Source organism: Acomys russatus, chromosome 11 (genome assembly GCF_903995435.1).
Source record: "Acomys russatus chromosome 11, mAcoRus1.1, whole genome shotgun sequence".
Lineage (NCBI taxonomy): Eukaryota > Metazoa > Chordata > Mammalia > Rodentia > Muridae > Acomys > Acomys russatus.
This window is the reverse complement of record NC_067147.1, coordinates 6,206,425-6,223,860: the sequence shown is the minus strand read 5'-3', so window position 1 is coordinate 6,223,860 and position 17,436 is coordinate 6,206,425. Positions and strand designations below refer to the sequence as shown.

General features: G+C 39.8%; 1 protein-coding gene across 1 annotated transcript in view; it reads right to left on the bottom strand.

Annotated features, from left to right (window-relative positions):
- The window catches only part of Rev1 (REV1 DNA directed polymerase), a 78,020-nt gene that overhangs the window by 33,822 nt on the left and 26,762 nt on the right, over window positions 1-17,436 (bottom strand). Inside the window, exons 4-5 of the mRNA XM_051152758.1 lie at window positions 9,037-9,205; window positions 1,156-1,308 (exon numbers count right to left, since the gene is read on the bottom strand). Of these exons, the coding sequence (XP_051008715.1) occupies window positions 1,156-1,308; window positions 9,037-9,205 (322 nt within the window). The remainder of the gene's footprint in view (window positions 1-1,155; window positions 1,309-9,036; window positions 9,206-17,436) is intronic.

The following is a 17,436-nucleotide window of genomic DNA, read 5'->3' as shown; positions in this document are numbered from 1 at the left end:
CTCAAAAACAAAACAAAGCAAAAAATCTGACAATTATCTTTTTATGTCAAAACATTACGACTCTTTAAATGAATAATAGCAGCACATTCAACAGCAATACATATGTTATTGGCAAGAAAATATGCCACTAATAATAGAAACTCTTTCTATGCTGGTACCTCAGACAAAGACACATTTGGACAACAGCTGTGTAAGAAATATAGCAAACCATACATCTAAGCAATCAAAATTATTGTTATTTGTATTGAGAAGTCAGATCATGAAAGCAAATTCTTTCTAAAACTATCAACACAAATAAAATGGAGAAGAATCCATTAAAGAAGACACACATTTTGTGCACTTTCCTCAGGTTATTAGTGTATTTTTGACAGTGGTTTGAAGACTAATAGTTTGAAGCATATTAAAAAATTTTGGGGTAGACTTCTAAGTGAGTATGTTAAGTAGCAAGTGATGAGAACAACAACAACAGCAGCAAAATCACAGAAGGCAGTGACACCAAATCCTCCCAAATTAGATTCCTGGTCTTTTGGAAAAAATAGACTCAACTCCCCAAGCAAGCAATTTAGTGGCAAAGGAGAAGGCTGGTGGTGACGAATCACCTGAGGTGAGGCGACACATCACTTTAACTGTGAAAGGATGCACTCAGGATTTCTGCAATTAAAACTTAAATCAATGTATTTTTTTAAACACCACATAATAAAGTCCAGATTCACCCACATCTATAAACATCAACAGGTAATATATCTACAGACTTAAAGTTACAAATGTTTAGTTTTTCAAAAATATCTTGCAAATATAAGCATTTTAATTATTTTTCTATGCATGGAGCATAAATACAGTTGGAAGTTAGTTGATTTTTTAAAGAAAGTAACATTCTGCAGAAAATTCTTGAGAATATTTTCATGAAAATCCACAAAAATATTAAAAGATCAGCCAACAAGAGAATTTAGTATTATTAGAAATTAGAAGTGTACTTCCCAAATTTTATTACAAAACTGATTAATTTATAGGAAACATAGCCTTACACATATTTTAATATGCTTACGAAAGTTGAATGCCCAGCTTTTAAAATATTTGCTTCTATATTCAGTAGAACAAGGACCATACTCAATACTAAAGCATTTTTTTGTTGTTTTCCAGTCTACACAGACTTACACCCTGCTGTTGAGCTGTTTAGCTGTATTGCTTGGACCTGGCACAGGGTCCTCAGGCTTGCATACAGGACTGAAGTTGAGACTCTTCTGTGCACTGGATGGCTTGGTGTATAGCTGATACGGGATGCAGGACAAGAGTCTCCCAGCTTTGATGCTGAAACAAAAAGGCGGTAACCAATTCAGAGTTTCAGACTAGGTGAAAATGAGCTTTAAGAAAAGTCAATTTAACAAGCCACCTGCTTCCTAGCTTATTTCTTCTTATCTGTTTTAGTGGTCTTAATACACTATTAAATACATTAAAAGTAAAAAACTAAAGTTAAAGAATATAGGACAAAATAAAGAATTTCCATATTAAAATAATTAATAACTTAGAGATTTTTGTGTATCAGAGACATATGTAATCCCAAATGTCCATCCAGCTCAAACACCGTGACTAAAATCTAAATGAACTCTAATACTCCAATATTAAGTGATGCTGGCACAGCCCTTTTATACTTCATAGCTAAAACTGATTTAACAGCTTGTTTCTATAAGCAGTGAGAGTCCCATGTAACTGAGGGCTGGCCTTAAACCCCCTGCCTGTACCTCTCAAGTGCTGGGATTACAGGCATATGCCACCCTGTTTTCATTAAGGTGTCTAAAATTGATTTTCGCTTGCTAATAAGTTAGGCGCTTTAGTGACTATCTTTTCAAATATCATCTTACTTTTAAATTTTCAAATAACTGACTTAGAATGTTTAGGCCAATAACCAAAATTTAAAGCAGGTAGATCTTTCAGTATAAGGAAATGTTTTCCTTTCTTTTTGTAGCATCACATTTGAAGGGGAGGGAGAAGAGGAAGGAGGGAGAGAGGGAGGGACAGCGACAAGGACGGATGGAGGCTCAATGACCCAGTGGAAGTAAGTCAGACAGCAGCCTATGAGAGCCATGTTTTGACCTTCATTCACCATGTGGTCCTGGGGGATCAGACTCAAGGCTGTCAGACTTAGTACCTAGAGTCTTATCACAGGAGACCTCACTGCAGCTCAGTCGATGTTTTTTCATTTAGTCTCTGGTTTATAAACATACTAAAATTTTGTTTTAAAATTATTCAGGTAAATAATAAAAACCTAAATAAACTTTTATCTCACGAATCAGGAAGCCTCAACATTTTTATTTTCTTACAATTTTTTCTACCTTTTGCATAACTTGAGAGAAAGAAAGAAAGAAAGAAAGAAAGAAAGAAAGAAAGAAAGAAAGAAAGAAACAAACTGTTGGAAATAACTGAGCTGCCTTATAAACAACCAATTTAAAAATATTTTATTTATTTTATGTATATGAGTGCTCTGTCTGCATATGTGCCTGCACACCAGAAGAGGGCACCAGATCTCACTATAGAAGGTTATGAGCCACCGTGTGGTTGCTGGGAATTGAACTCAGGACCTCTAGAAGAATAGACAGTGCTCTTAACCGCTGAGGCATCTCTCTAGCCCCCTAAGACAACCAATTTTAAACTTGAGTCAACATTTATAATGTAGGAAAATATCCTCGCGAGATTCTCTAAAAATAAAGTCGCACAGCTTTTTGTACCCTTTGTGTAATTATACTGGTATATATTTAAGAATCCTACTGAATAAATGTACCTTACACTATATCTAAATGCTGAAACTACTAAAATATAACAGTAAAGAACATACAAGCTATAAAACATTTTAATTTTTATTTACCTAATGGAATATCAAGGTATACCAAAATTATGTTAAATTATAAGAATAAAAATCCTGAAGTTAGACTTTTATTAGTTTATTCTTTGTCACACCAATTCCCCACTCCCCTTTAACTGCCAAACTCTGGATCTGCCCTCTTAGAGTTTCATTCGTGACAGCTCACCTGCTCCCTGCACCCTCCAGCAGAGATACTTAACACTTAAATGAATCCACGGTCACTCTCCACCCTTTTCATCATGGATGAGAGGAAGGGACAGCACAAAAACACACCACATACACCACTTGCACATATTAAATAAAACCAAAAGGCAAAGAACAATAAAATGCTGACCCTTGTGCTTACTTGTCTACCTTAATGACAGCAGGCAGAGTGACACAGATCCTAAGGTCAGTGAGCACTCAAGGGTATAAGAGCATGTTCAACTCCTAAGTAATGTGGCCCAGCAGAATTAGTCTTATAAGTCCATGGAGTGTTAGAATGGGAGACAGCCAACTGAAATACTACATGTCTCAAGCTACAAATCCTTAGAGAGTATTAGTAAAAGGAGGCCATTGCACGATTGTGTATCAGAATGTTAGCCAAAACAAACAAACAAACAAACAAACAAAAAACTTCATAATTTGAAACCAAGCAATTATATATCACACCATTAATTAGGAATTCAGGCATTTGGGGTAAAACGTTGTATGATTTTGATGTAGCCAGGGAAGTGGTTCACTCGTTAGTGGTGGCCACTGTGAGTGTGAGGACAGCATGGGGTCCCTGGCACCTGCATGAACAGTCAGTTATTGGTGGTGCACGCCTGTAACCCTAGCTCTAGGGAAGCAGTCTAGCTGAAGGGGTGAGCTCAGGCTCAATCAAAGACCCTGCCTTTAAAATATTAAATAAAACATAAAGGCTGTCTTTCCTCTAATGTTCTCCACCTAACGTCAGCCTCAGCCATTACACATGCAGGCGTGCACACACACATGAACAAAGAGCATGTACTAAAAACACAGTGTCTTCCACATTTTTCTCAGAGATTAATTTCTAATCTTTACTAAGATTTTGCTTAACCTAAACACAAGGAACCCTACATTATCAACTATTATTATAAAAATAAAAAAGGAAGGAAAATCTAAATACTAAAACCAGAAGAGATAACGTATTCCTCACTTTCCCGGAAAATGCTAGTGTGTGGTTTCCTTACAGCAGTGAGTTTCTCGTGTCAGTGTCTTCTAACTGAGCATGCCTGGTCTGCGCCAAGAGATGTTATGAATCATGTCACAGAGCATAACTTCTATACATCATACACACACTGCACAACTTAAATACTCATCTACTTAGGTGAGGTGGTTTTTTAATCCTACTTAGCACAGGCTAGCCTAGAATTAATTAAAACCCTCCTGAACACTGGGTTTGAGGAGCAGGCAACCTTGCCGGCCTGCCTGTACTGAGTCTAGATTTCCACTTTATCTTCCATGCAGTCCAGGTAAAACTCTCTCAGCCAGTGCACTGACTCATCTCTCCAGCTCCAAGAGCACAGTTTCTCATACCGTACCGCCTGTAACTACTTGAGACACAGATGGCCTAAAACGCTGGTGTCAGCTGGAATTAGTCTACTGAAAATAATCTCAGAATGTGTACCAGTGTAAGAGAACACTGTAAGCATCACAGTTAATCGTGGAGTATATATTTATAGTTACACTGGATGTAGTTGGGAACCCAAGTTTTAGTTTGTGTCAATATAATCTAAAGATTGTTAAGTACATTATAAATAAGCTGATGTACTGTTTGGGAATTAGGTGGGGGGGGGGGGATCAACTCTGGGAATCAGTCCCACTAGCACACTAGTGAACTGGTGTAACTTGAAACAAACACAATGCCTTCATCTGCCCCCACTCACATTTAATCTATGCTGAACTTACCCACAGGAGGCTGAGTCCCATGGTGCAAGACTGAACACAAAGACCTGCTAAGAAAGCCAGAAGCAACCAGTAAAAACTGAGGACAGAATTCTTGACTCGTGCTCCCATGCACAGGACAGGGTAGATGGGCCAATAGAGTGATGTCATAAGAGCATTTCTACACCACGTATCAAGGTTCACATTAAGTTTGTCTCAGGGCAATATCAAGACAAATATTTTAGTGAAATAATTTTATTCTTTAAACTAATGTACACAGACTACTCATTAACAGTCCCCTGCCTCTTGGAAGTCAGGGCTTTCTAATCGTGCCTCTATTAGCTTAGGTTTAATGGCACACTTAGGGACTTCTAATGAAAGCAGCACTCTAAACACCTTTAAACTCCTCAAAGGAAAAGAGAAAAACCAATTATAGAAAAGAATAGTATGTACCAGCTGTTAAGTAACAAATACGTGTAACAAAAACCTCATTTAAATGCTGCTGAGAAGAGACCAACATGACTAGTGTAAAAAACCAAAGTCCTATGATTTAAATAAAACTACTTCATGCTGTAAAGACATAACAGACATTTGGCATTTGTTTTATATATTAAGATTTATGCCCCCACAAAAGATGGAAAAAATCCATTTACACCTGAGTCTACTCCTCTATACCAACCTAAACAAATGGTACAGATTAGACACACATGAGTCACAACATCTAAAGTCTAAGTCTAGCTGTGTCTAGGACAGAGCAGCTAGTTACTGACTTTATCTTCTCATCCAAAACTGAGGCCAACAGGCCATCTAAGTAACTTATACTCTCTTAAGAAATGGTTGAACACCAAACTCTGAACTTTAATAAAATTTTGTTTTAAAATGTGTAACATCTCAGCTGTTTTACATATTATGTTATCTTCTAAGCTGTACTCAGTAAGGACTGGAGAAATGAAAATAACTGTAATAAACAGTATCACGGTAAGCAGATAAAGCCCCACTTAAAAGCCCTGTTTCTTACTGTCAAGTTTCCCGCAATCTTTCCAAACGGAAGAACCACAAACTCAGATCCAAGTTCTAGCCCTGGAGAACTGGCAAAACTGACCACACACTTCTTCTCTGGAATGAGGCTACTCCTTACCCAGAGAACTTCACACAAGTCTCCTACGGAGACACATGGCTAAAAGGCACGATTATTAACCCTACACAACAGAACACAGCACAAGAGGAGACACTGGCGGGATGGTCTAGGAATGGACCTTTACATTTCATCTCCCCAAAGTTTATAGGTCTTTTAGTCTGTTAGATATGTCTGAACTTGTAAGCAGTAAGATGGTTTTCAGCGCTGAGAGTTAAGATTTACTGAGCAACAGTTAACGACAATAGCTTCTTGGACAGTATGTCTCTACAACATGTCCATTATGCTTAGTCTGCACCAATGATTTCTAGTTTTCACATAATCACAGCAGATGCAGATATTCACATTAGTTTTTTACATTAATTAACTTTGCTAGTGTGCACATGTGTGTGTTTAAACATGCCACAACACACACATAAAAGTCAAAAAACAATTTGCAGCCGTCAGTTCTACCATGTAGATCCATAGGGACCAAACTTGGGTCCTCAGACTTGGCAATGAGTAGATTTATCTGCTGAGCCATCTCTCTGGAACACACATTCTTTTACAAGAGGAAGCAAAGGTTTCAGGTAAACATAAAAAGTTTCTAAATCCAGATTATATGGGTAGAGTTATTAAATTTGGACATGAACCCAAACTTAGCCCCAGAGCCTAAGGTCAGTGTTTTCTACTATCAAGTTGCTCCTCATTTTTATCAATTTATGTGACTTCGTTCACTATACAGTGATGAATGAACTCTGTGAAGTACATTCACAGATGGTGTTAGAATTAATTAAAGCTACAATTACCAAAAGGAGAAAAAGAATTTGGGGCTGGAAATGTTTTGTTTTGTTTTGTTTTGTTTTTTTTGGTTAAGAGCATGTACTGGTCTTGCAGAGGATCTGATGCCTTCTTCTGGTCTCCAGGGGCACCTGTATGCACATGGTTGTGAGAGACACACACACACACACACACACACACACACACACGAGCAATTGACTTAGAAAGGTGCTAAGTTTGTTTCATTAGTACCCCATTAAACCATCTGACTGTGTTCTTTTTTTAAATGTTTTTAAAAGATTTGTTTCTTTTTTTTTTTTTTAAAGATTTATTGTTTATCATCATGCATACAGTGCTCTGCCTGCATGTACACCTGCAGGCCAGTAGGGGGCACCAGATCACGTTACAGATGGTTGTGAGCCACCATGTGGTTGCTGGGAATTGAACTCAGGACCTCTGGAGGAGCAGTCAGTGCCCTTAATCTCTGAGCCATCTCTCCAGCCCTTGTTTCTTTATTTTATGTATGAGTGCTCTATCTGCATGTACACCTGCAGGCCAGAAGAGGGCATGAGATACCTGTACAGATGGCTGTGAGCCACTATGTAGTTGCCGGGAATTGAACTCAGGACCTCTCAAAGAGCAGACAGTGCTCTTAACCGCTGAGCCATCTCTCCAGCCGCTTGACTGTGTGTTCTTACACACTAAAGAGAGTGTTTCTGTGCAAGCATTCGTGCCATGTGAGCAGCAGGCAGCCTTGGTTATCAGTCCTCACTTTCCATCTTCTCTGAGGCAAAGTCTCTTTTATATGCTGCTGCTGTGCAGCATACATAAAACTGGCTGGCCCACAAGCTTCTAGGTCTCCAACCCCTGCAGGCCATCTTAACTACAGGTGTTGGCAGCTCTGGCTTTGTAAGGGAAGGCTTTCATACTTCTCCTGCAAGCACATTACCTACTGAGCCGCATCTTAAGCACCTCATAGTACCTTCGTAAATCATAAAAATTTATATAAGGGTTACATGTATAAAATTTCAAGTAATTTTGTTGTTGTTTGTTTGTTTGTTTTTGGAGACAGGGTGTCTCTGTGTAGCCCTGGCTGTCCTGGGCTTGCTTTGTAGACCAGGCTGGCTCCCAGCTCACTGCAACCCACCTGACTCTGCCTCCTGAGTGTTGGGACTACAGGTGTGAGCCACCACATCCGGCACAATAAATCTTTTAAAGTTTGGTTCATCCCCAAAGTTCCAGAAGACATATTTAAGTTAAAAACTGACTGTAACTAAATTTGCTCACTAGTTACATGTTATCATTTCTAAACTAATAGCAGAGAAAAGTAAGGTCAATAAAAATTAACAGCATCCAAGTGTCATAATTCCTAGCATCCAAAAGACTGATACAGGAGGACTGCGATGAGGTCGCCAGCCTACGCTACCAAGACTCCGCCTCCAAAACCCAACAACTAGTAAGGACATTGCTAACAAGAAGAAACTGAGGGATGTGGTTTTGAGAACAACCTGTATAATGCCCTACTAAAACAAAACAAAGTAACAGAACTGACTGCCAACTGGTCTCCTCTGAACCCCACTCTCAGAAATTCAGGTCTACATTAGCACGCTATATTAACATACCAAGGGTTTTAGTTTGTTTGTGTTTTAAGTCATATACTGCTTATTTTGCTTTCTATTGCTTTGAGAAACACCATGACCAAAAGCACGTTGGTGAGAAAGGGGTTATTTCACCATATAGTTAAGTCAGGGCATGAACTCAAGACAGAAACATGGAAGCAGAAACGGAAGCAGAGCCCACACAGAAATGCTACTTGATGGCTTGCCTTCCAGGAGTGACAGAGCTGACATTAGGCTGAGACATCCTACAAATCATTAATCAAGAAAATGTTCCAGATTTGCCATTGCCAATCTGATGGAGGAAATGTCTCAACTGAGGTTCCTTCATCCCAGCTGACTAGTGTATGTCAAGTTAACAAAAACTGACGAGCATCAACTCATTATTTTAAAAAGGTGCAACTTACTCTGTATAAAGCTTACTGTTTTGTCTCTCCCAATAGAATGAAAACTCCATGAAGTAGTGCAAGGAGTTTTGTTAACTGGTACGTGCCAAGCACTAACAACTCCGCCTAGCACCTAAGTACATAAATATTTGCTAAGCAGGTAACACAGCCTGTACAACTGCCTGTTTGTATCACCTCCTCGGTGTTCTGGCAGCTCAAGCTGCAGCACCGTTTGCTGTATTTCTGTATCTGAAATGGCCTCCAAGGCTTTCTCACGTGTTTAGACTTAGCAGGCACACACTATTTGAAGGTAGAGCTGGTTTTACAACACAAATAAAAGCACTGTAATTTTTAAAGAACTTACTGGTTAAAATTTAACCAAGAGTTAAAACTTACCTTTCCACAATCCATTCAGGTCGAATTACTTTTTCCCCCTTTAATTCTTTAATTTTGGCATTAGGAAGGTTCGTAGCAATAATGTGTGTTGTTTTGGATCTAGAATAATACACATGGTATTGACCTCCATGCAACATCATTAGATTTCTCAATTCCTCAGCAGAAGGATCTGTAAGAATCAGTATTGAAATACATTAATAGTTTAATGTACAAGGCAGAGAATGTTAGGTTGTAATACTCCTTTAAATAGGACTTATACCCAATACTAGTGCACTTTCTCCTTGGCCATTAAACAAAACTGAAAGGCAAATAACCATGATGAAGCTATGCTGCCTTGGCACATGATTCCTGGCTATAAGAGACACTAAAACAAAATATCTACTGCTAGGTGACATCTAGCAGAGCAAACAAGGACCCAAAACAAGAACCAAATACTAATATATCAAATGTTTAAAACTTTTCAGCACACTTAGCATTTTTTATGTTGAGATTTCACGTTTTAAAAAACTAACAAACTAGTCATGGCCCTGTCTTCTCTACCCTGGGAGCAGCTCTCTCCCCTTGGTTCCTTACCCCTGAAAACATGCCTGCTCCAAGTTGTCTCTACCAGTTGCTTCAGCAGCAGCACTTCTCAGCTGCTGCGCTGTCCGCTGTCAGCTGTGAAGCTGAACTGACCATGGGTGGACACTGACTGACAGACAACTGAGGGTCTCAGCAGCTTGGCAGTCCCGCATCCTCTGACCTCACTCATGCCTAGCCACAGCTTCTAAACCAGCACCACTTCAAGGGACACTGACACAGCCACCAAGTTCACTTGGGCTAGGGCTATTACAGCTGGGGTGGCTGGCTCCGGCTGTGGGTTTGAGGCTGTTTTGGGAAGTCTCACTCATAATTGGCTATGCAACAGCTCTTATCCTACTTGATTCTGGGCTTGCCCACTCAGGCTCCTTTGCCCAATGGTGGCCTTTCTCGTCCTCTTCAGTATGTGAAACAGCTGTCTGCAGTTCAATCTCTCATAGTTCTTTTGTGTCCTGTCTGCCATGTATGCTCTATTTCCTGTACTTCCCCAGGAAGTCTAGGGGAAGTGCTTGGCTTAGGGTTAATCAGAAAGAAGACAAATAAATACTGTACTAATAGGTACAACAAAAAATTAACAACTTAAATCCATGGTTTACTTTCCAGGTTTTAATCCATTAACTACTCCAGAGTAATATATGAGAAGATTTAGATAATTACTCATATTTACTATAAACAGACTCACTATGGGGCTTGTTAATATATTTACCTCTGTGAAAGCTTAATAAAATTTTAAAAATATTTTAAAAATTAACAATTAGTTAATAGCAAAGGCAAGCAATACATCTATGCAAAAACAGTAAACTAAGAAACATAACTTTTATTTATTTATTGCTGTTACATGTGTGTACAGGATGCATGTGAGCGCATGGTATATAGATAGCCTCTGCGCCTAACTACCACCATCTTGCTGAGTTACCGTATTTTTCAGATCATAAGACGCACCCAGTTTTTAGAGCAGGAAAACAAGAAAAACAGTAAAAACAGCAATCAGACCATTAAGGAGCACCCTAATTCCCACCCCCTACTTTTAGTGGGGAAAGAGTGTCTTATGGTCCAAAAAGTACGGTAAGCTGTGCTTGTGGTCACCACAGCTGAGCCTGCTGGCTGCTGATGTGAGCACCCAGCCACGCTTCCCAGCTAGTACCTGCAAGCGGCCACAGGCACTCTGGGAAGGACGAATGTCAACAGGATGGAAAGGCTGCGGGAAGGGGGCTCCCTCCACACAGCCATGGGACATCACTCTCTCCCGAGTGTGCAGGCCTTCCAGGGCCGCTCCTACAAGGCCATCCACATTTCTGCCTGAAACCCTCCACCCACTGCTATGCACATAAGCCTAATAAACTCATTCATTCTTTAGGGCAATGGTTCTCAACCTGGATGCTGCAAACACAATGGGGGGGGGTGAGTGTCAAAAGACCCTTTCACAGGGGTCACCTGTGACAACTGCAGAACAGGGCATTTACATTATGATTCATAACAACAGCAAACTTACAGTTATGATAATGTTATGGTTGGGGTCACCACATCGTGAGGACCTATATTAGAGGGCTGCGGCATTAGGAAGGCTCAGAAGCACTGGCTTATGGTAAACTGGTTTATCATGGGACCTGGTGAGGAGGAAAAGAGACCATTCCTTATGTTCTGTGTCTCCCACGTACTGGGAGAAAATTCTTCCAAAAGCAAGCATCCCATAGCATTTGTTTTTTCAGGTTAATAGGGCAACTTTGTGAAACTGGTTCTCTCTTTCCACCTTTTTGTGGATTATGGTTCAAAATGAGGTCACCCGGTTGGTGAGGCAAGCATCTTTACCCAATGAGCTATCTCACTGGCCCCAAGAAATATTCCTTTTTCAATTTTGCTTCATATTCTTAAGTATAGAAAGCATCTTAAATACCTGAAACTTTAAAAGATAAAAATTAATGTGGCTTACACTTTCCAATAAAAGCAGCATGTGTGGCTCACTAACCTGTGGCTTGTATTGCTAGTGTCACATTAAACTAGTTCTTTTCAAAGACTTTATGCTTCTTTCATCTATTACCCTAATGAACGCCCTAGTTCACCCCTGCCCCAGCAGCAGCTGTTCTCTGGAGGGAATGTTTACACCAGAGCCTTTGTATCCACCTTGTATTCCAGCAATGTGTTTTTTTAGGTCTCAATTTTAAATAAATGCTTTTTAATGTAGCAACTGTCTAATTAGGTTAAGTGTCGATCTTTAGGAGAAAAATTGAGGGAGGTGCATACCCATTTAGAAGTGTGGGGTTTATCTAATTTTCAGGAAATTCTTGTAGCATACATAACTCATGCGACATTAATGACAAATACTAGCACTATTCTATGAGGTGTGCCACAATGCAAGCTACAGATAATTTAAAACTTACTAGCAACCTTAGTAAAAAAAAAAAATCAGCAAGGTGAATACAGCAAATATTATTTTGAAATTTAATAGATATAAAAAAAAAATGGACCTTGTTGATGGCACAGGATTTTAATCCCAACACTTGGGAAGTAGAGGCAGGTGATCTCTCTGAGTTTGGGGATAGACTGTTTTACAGAGCAAGGCTTAGGCAAGGCAAAGCTATATAATGGGACCCCCTTCTCTAAACCAACATCAAAAAAGGGGCATTTTTGTATTTTCTACATTAAGATCCTAGAGTCCAGAACAAATTTTGTATTTAAGACATAATTTAGAGTAGCCAAATTAATACATGTAACTAAGGACCAGTAAGATGGACAATGTTAATAGAAAAAAAAAAACTGGAAGCATAATATGCTTTTGAATAAAATTAATTTAAAAATCACAAAAACTAAACTATGGCAACGTGACTTAGTGTAAGAATAGTGAGGTGGCATGGCTACAGGCAGCATGTTGTGCTTTGTTTTCTGTTTAAGATTAAAGAACCTGACTAAATTTACACTAGTGAGCCTAGGATCCCAGCACTGGGGATGCCAAGGAAGGAAGAATCTAAGTATAATGCAAGCCTAGAATACATTATCTCAAAACTCAATAAATAAATCAAAATATACCAAGTGACTAGATTACAATATCCTGACAAGAAAAGCAAATCCAATAAGGAGTGCAGCGGTCAGAAGCAGGATCATGCATTAATCTATTACTTTCCAAAACCACTTTTCTTAAAAGATTAAACTAGACACTGGGCGGTGAGATGGCTCTCAATGGATAAGGTACTTATTACCAAGCCCAAGGGCCTGCGCTTCATCACCAAACCCACAGGAGGAAAAGAGAACTGGCCCCACACTGCCTTCTGACCTCCACAGGAGCGCCATGACATGTATGTGAGCGTGCACACACTCTGGCAGGCACTAAGACACAAGTCTTTTTTAGACAGAAAACACCTGGCAGACGTCTAGTCACAAGGTTTGTCAGGAACACATTAACAACAATAAAGCACTCCTCTTTACTAGTTACTGCCTGACATCTAATTGTTCCAGCAATTTAAAACTTGGAAATCTACAGATCTCACTGTCTTTGACTGAGTGAAATTAAGAGAGCTCTCTGGGGTTCAAATTTGAAAGATCTTGCAAATTCTTGAGTGTAAAGTGAACTGTGGAATATTACATCAACTATTATGTCTGACTGACTTGGGTTTAATCTTGGCTTTAACGCTATTTTTGCTGTTGTTTTGTTTTGTTTTTCAAGACAGGGTTTCTCTGTGTACCCTTGGCTGTCCTGGACTCTCCTGTAGATCAGGCTGGCCTTGAACCCACAGAGGTTCCTGTCTCTGCTGGGGTTACAGGCTTGAGCCACTACTGCCTAGCTGGCTTTAACACTTTTTGTTTGCAGCCACAGATATGTCACACTAGGCTTTCTCTTATTTCTTCATGAATGAGTAGAGTTGTTATAAACAAGTCCAGCACATAGGAAGCACATGGCACAACATATTACTATAAACTGTGATGACACTAGAACCTCTCCCAAGTTTTGCATGTGTACTAAGCTGAGGCTCTTGTCCCAGACCGTAAGAAAAATGACAAGATACATAAGTGGCTCTGATTTTCACACAACAATTGAACTGCCAATAACTGCACTGCAGGTAATAAGCCAGGAACTACCACTCCATCAGCCTAACTGCCTGATATCCATAATAGCTATTGGCTGTCCTTAATTTTTCTAAAACTTTTCAAAAAAGTAGTTTTCATTCATTCTATTTTTTAATAAAACATTCCCACATAATAATTGAAGATTTACATAAGTTCAGTTTTACATTCAATACTGCACTTTGATTCAATAAATGTGGAGGTCTTTAGGAAAAAATAGAATGGTTGGAAACCCTAACCATGAATCCACATGGCATTAACACAAACAGGGCCTTTCTCGGGCAGCGCCTGTGCCTTCCTTCACTGCGCTGACACCGCCCTCTCTGTCTACTTGGCACTGACCCAATCCCCAGCCCCTGTGAGTGTGCTTCCTGGAGGCAGCAAGCTTGCCCTCCAGCCTTCAGATCACTATACAGCAAAGCAAGTGCTCACTAAATGTTTATTTAATTCATTAATGTCCTTAACGCGTCACAGGCTCCATCCTGGAATCCAGCATTCGACAGAGCACTTCAGCTCTCAGAAGGCTTACACAGCCATATACTAGTGAGGCCACAGCGAAGCCCTGTGGGGGACTGGGGGGGACTGATGAGACTTACATCCTAGCTCTCACTTGTTAGCTGTGTGGATCTGAGGAATGCTGCTTAAATTTCACTTGTGTCGGCCACTACAGTGTTACAGAACTACTTTTATTATCATCTGTTTCTTACCCTAACGCAGGATGTTGGAAAGAGCACAAAATTGAGGCTGTTCTCCTCAAACAAACCATCAACATTGTTTTCAATCCACAATCCTGTACCTACAAATCTTTTTCTTGGTGGCCAGCTTGAGTATGTTTTATTCAGAGATGCCCCTGATAGCCAGGCATAATAATAGTCCACGCCTTTAATCCCAGCACTCGGAAGGCAGAGGCAGGAAGGAGATTTCTGAGTTTAAGCCTAGCTTAATCTACACAGTAGTGAGTTCCAGGATAGCCAGAGCTATCCTGTCTCAAAAATACAGACAGACAAGCAGACAGACAGAATAGTATGGATAGAAAATGTAAAGTCAAAACAAACCCAGATTGAGAGACGCTGTCTTCCCCAAGTCTTATCATGGTATCACACATCAAGATATCACCCCCCACATTAGCACACACCAGCCTGATCGGGGTGAACAGCAGACCATCTCAAGCATCTAGCAAAACAGCTAACACCCCATTCCCCACTACTAACCTGATTAGGGTGAACAGCACTGTCGCAAACGTCTAGCAAAGCTAACACCTTAGACCCTACTACAAACCTCCTTGAATATGTTAATTTAAGAAAATCGGAGGATTAAAAAAACAACAACAAAATTGTTACCTACAAATCGCTACTGACATTTTAGTGAAGGTCGGTTAAATTACTGTTTCTGAGATTCAGCAGCTCCACACAGGTCTTTAGCAGAAGGAAAAACAGCACTCATTCTAACAAGAAATTTTATAAGGCAATATGTCAAAAATAGTTTCTAAAAGTTCAGATTCTACAGTTCTAAACAAGCAAGTTATTCACTGGATTCATACAATAAAGTTTTTTTATAACTAGTATCAATTCTAAGCCTATTAATTGTATAACAATCCTTATGTTGACATAATGGAACACTTTCAAATCAAAGTCGTTGTACCCCCCTTTGCTCCCAACCGAGACAGGATTTCTCTTATGTAGACCTGTCTGTCCTGGAACTTGCTATGTAGACCAGGCTGGCCTCAGATCCACCTGTCTCTGCCTCCAAAATGCCGGGATTAAAGGCATTTACCACCATTAGCCAGTGAATGTGCATTTTTTTAAAAATGTAACTTATTTATGTGTATGAGTTGGCTTATATGTATGTCGGTACACAACATGCAAGCCTGGTGCCCAGAAAAGGGCACTGAACACCCTAGCCCTGGAGTCACAGACAGTTGTGAGCTGCTACATGGGGGCCAGGAGCTGAACATGGGTACTCTGAAAGAGCAGCCAGTGCTCTTAACTGCCCCTCAGTGGGTACTGTTATACCCCATATGAAGTAGACAGGACTACGAATGTATGGTAAGAAGAACTGTAAGAACTGGAAACACCTGGCTGTTTTCCTATTACATTCTGTATGTACTTTCTCTAATACAGCAATGCCAGGAAGGAGTATGTTGGTTTTACAGAAAAACTAACATTAGAATATGTTAAGCTAATTATCTACAGTGGTACACAGCTAGTGGAAGACTCACAACTCAACTTTGGACTTATGCCTCAAGAAACTCCAAACCTTAACACACACACACACACACACACACACACACACACACACACACACACACACCATGTGCAATATGCTGTCCACACACACACACACACACACACACACACACACACACACCATGTGCAATATGCTGTCCTCAACAACAAAATCTATCAGTTGTGTAAAATTTGTGATTTTTTTTACAGCAATAATTCTAAAATTTTATGCAGGAACTTAAGATTGGGTGCTAATTTCTATAAACCATTATATCAAACAATGTTTCTAAATTTTTTTTTTAAAGTGTGTTGTGTGTGTGTGTGTGTGTGTGTGTGTGTGTGTGTGTGTGTGTGTAGGTAGGTAGGTCGACAAAAGAAGGGTACCATGGATTGCATATAGCACCCAGAGGACAGCTTTTAGAAGTCTGGTCTCTAGTCTAGGAATCAGAACTCAGGTCATCACGTTTGGTGGCAAAAGCATCCTTACCTACCTTACCTTAAAATACTGCACCAGCCCCAAACAATGTATAATCTTTAAAGACAATATACATGGCATCCTAGTATAAAGTGGTTTCAGTAAGTGTCTGATAAGGGATAGTTCAGTGTAAAGTGCTTGCCTAATATGGCTAAGGTCCTCAGTTCAATCACCAGTACTGGCTCCCAATATAAAATAAGTATTTACTAAGAAAAGGTAAAATTTTCTGTCTCCAATGATAGGAAAACTCAGGTTTTTTTTTTTTTTCCCTTTCCTATCAATGAACACTTACTGGGCTGAGCAGTGGTAGTGCACTCAACACTCAGGAGACATAGGCAGGTGGATCTCTGCCTGGTCTGGTCCTCAGAGTAAGTTCAAGGCCAGCCTGGTCTACAGAGAAACCCTGTCTTGGAAAGCCAAAAATAAGCAAACAAATAAATACTTATTGGTATGTCCATTTTAATTGCATCAACATATATGTCAATTTTCAAACAAGCATTCACCTCTCTGGAGTGCAAAATAAAACTATTTTGGAGTCATAACCAAGAAATAGTAATTCAGGAAAGAAAACTAGCTTTTAGTGGATATTCCAGTTAGCCACTTTTTATACTCAGAACAATTACTTTGAGGCTACTATTATGAAAAGGTATTGATTGCTCATCTGGGTCCTCAAGGTAACTAGAATGAGGTTAATAATCTGCCTGAATCTTCTATGTCTCCTGCTCAGCTCTGTGTAGGTATGACAATGATTCGTTTGAGGAGCATTTGGGAAAAGCTGTGACATGTAACCTTTAGTTAGGTTTAGCCCCTTCAAGGCTACCTGAATCCTCTAAGATGCCTACTAGAGGAAACAATCATCTTATAGAATTACCATTCCTCTCAAGCAATGACAGTTAATATCTTATGAACCTAAACTATCTTGTAAGGCCAGACCTAAGACAATAGGCACGCTGACTGCTGGCCTGGAACTCACTACGTGCCCCTGTGGTCATCATTCTGCCATTTTCACAGGAGCTGAGACTCCAGGAGTGAGTATCCACAGCTGGCAGCTCTGGTTGATATATC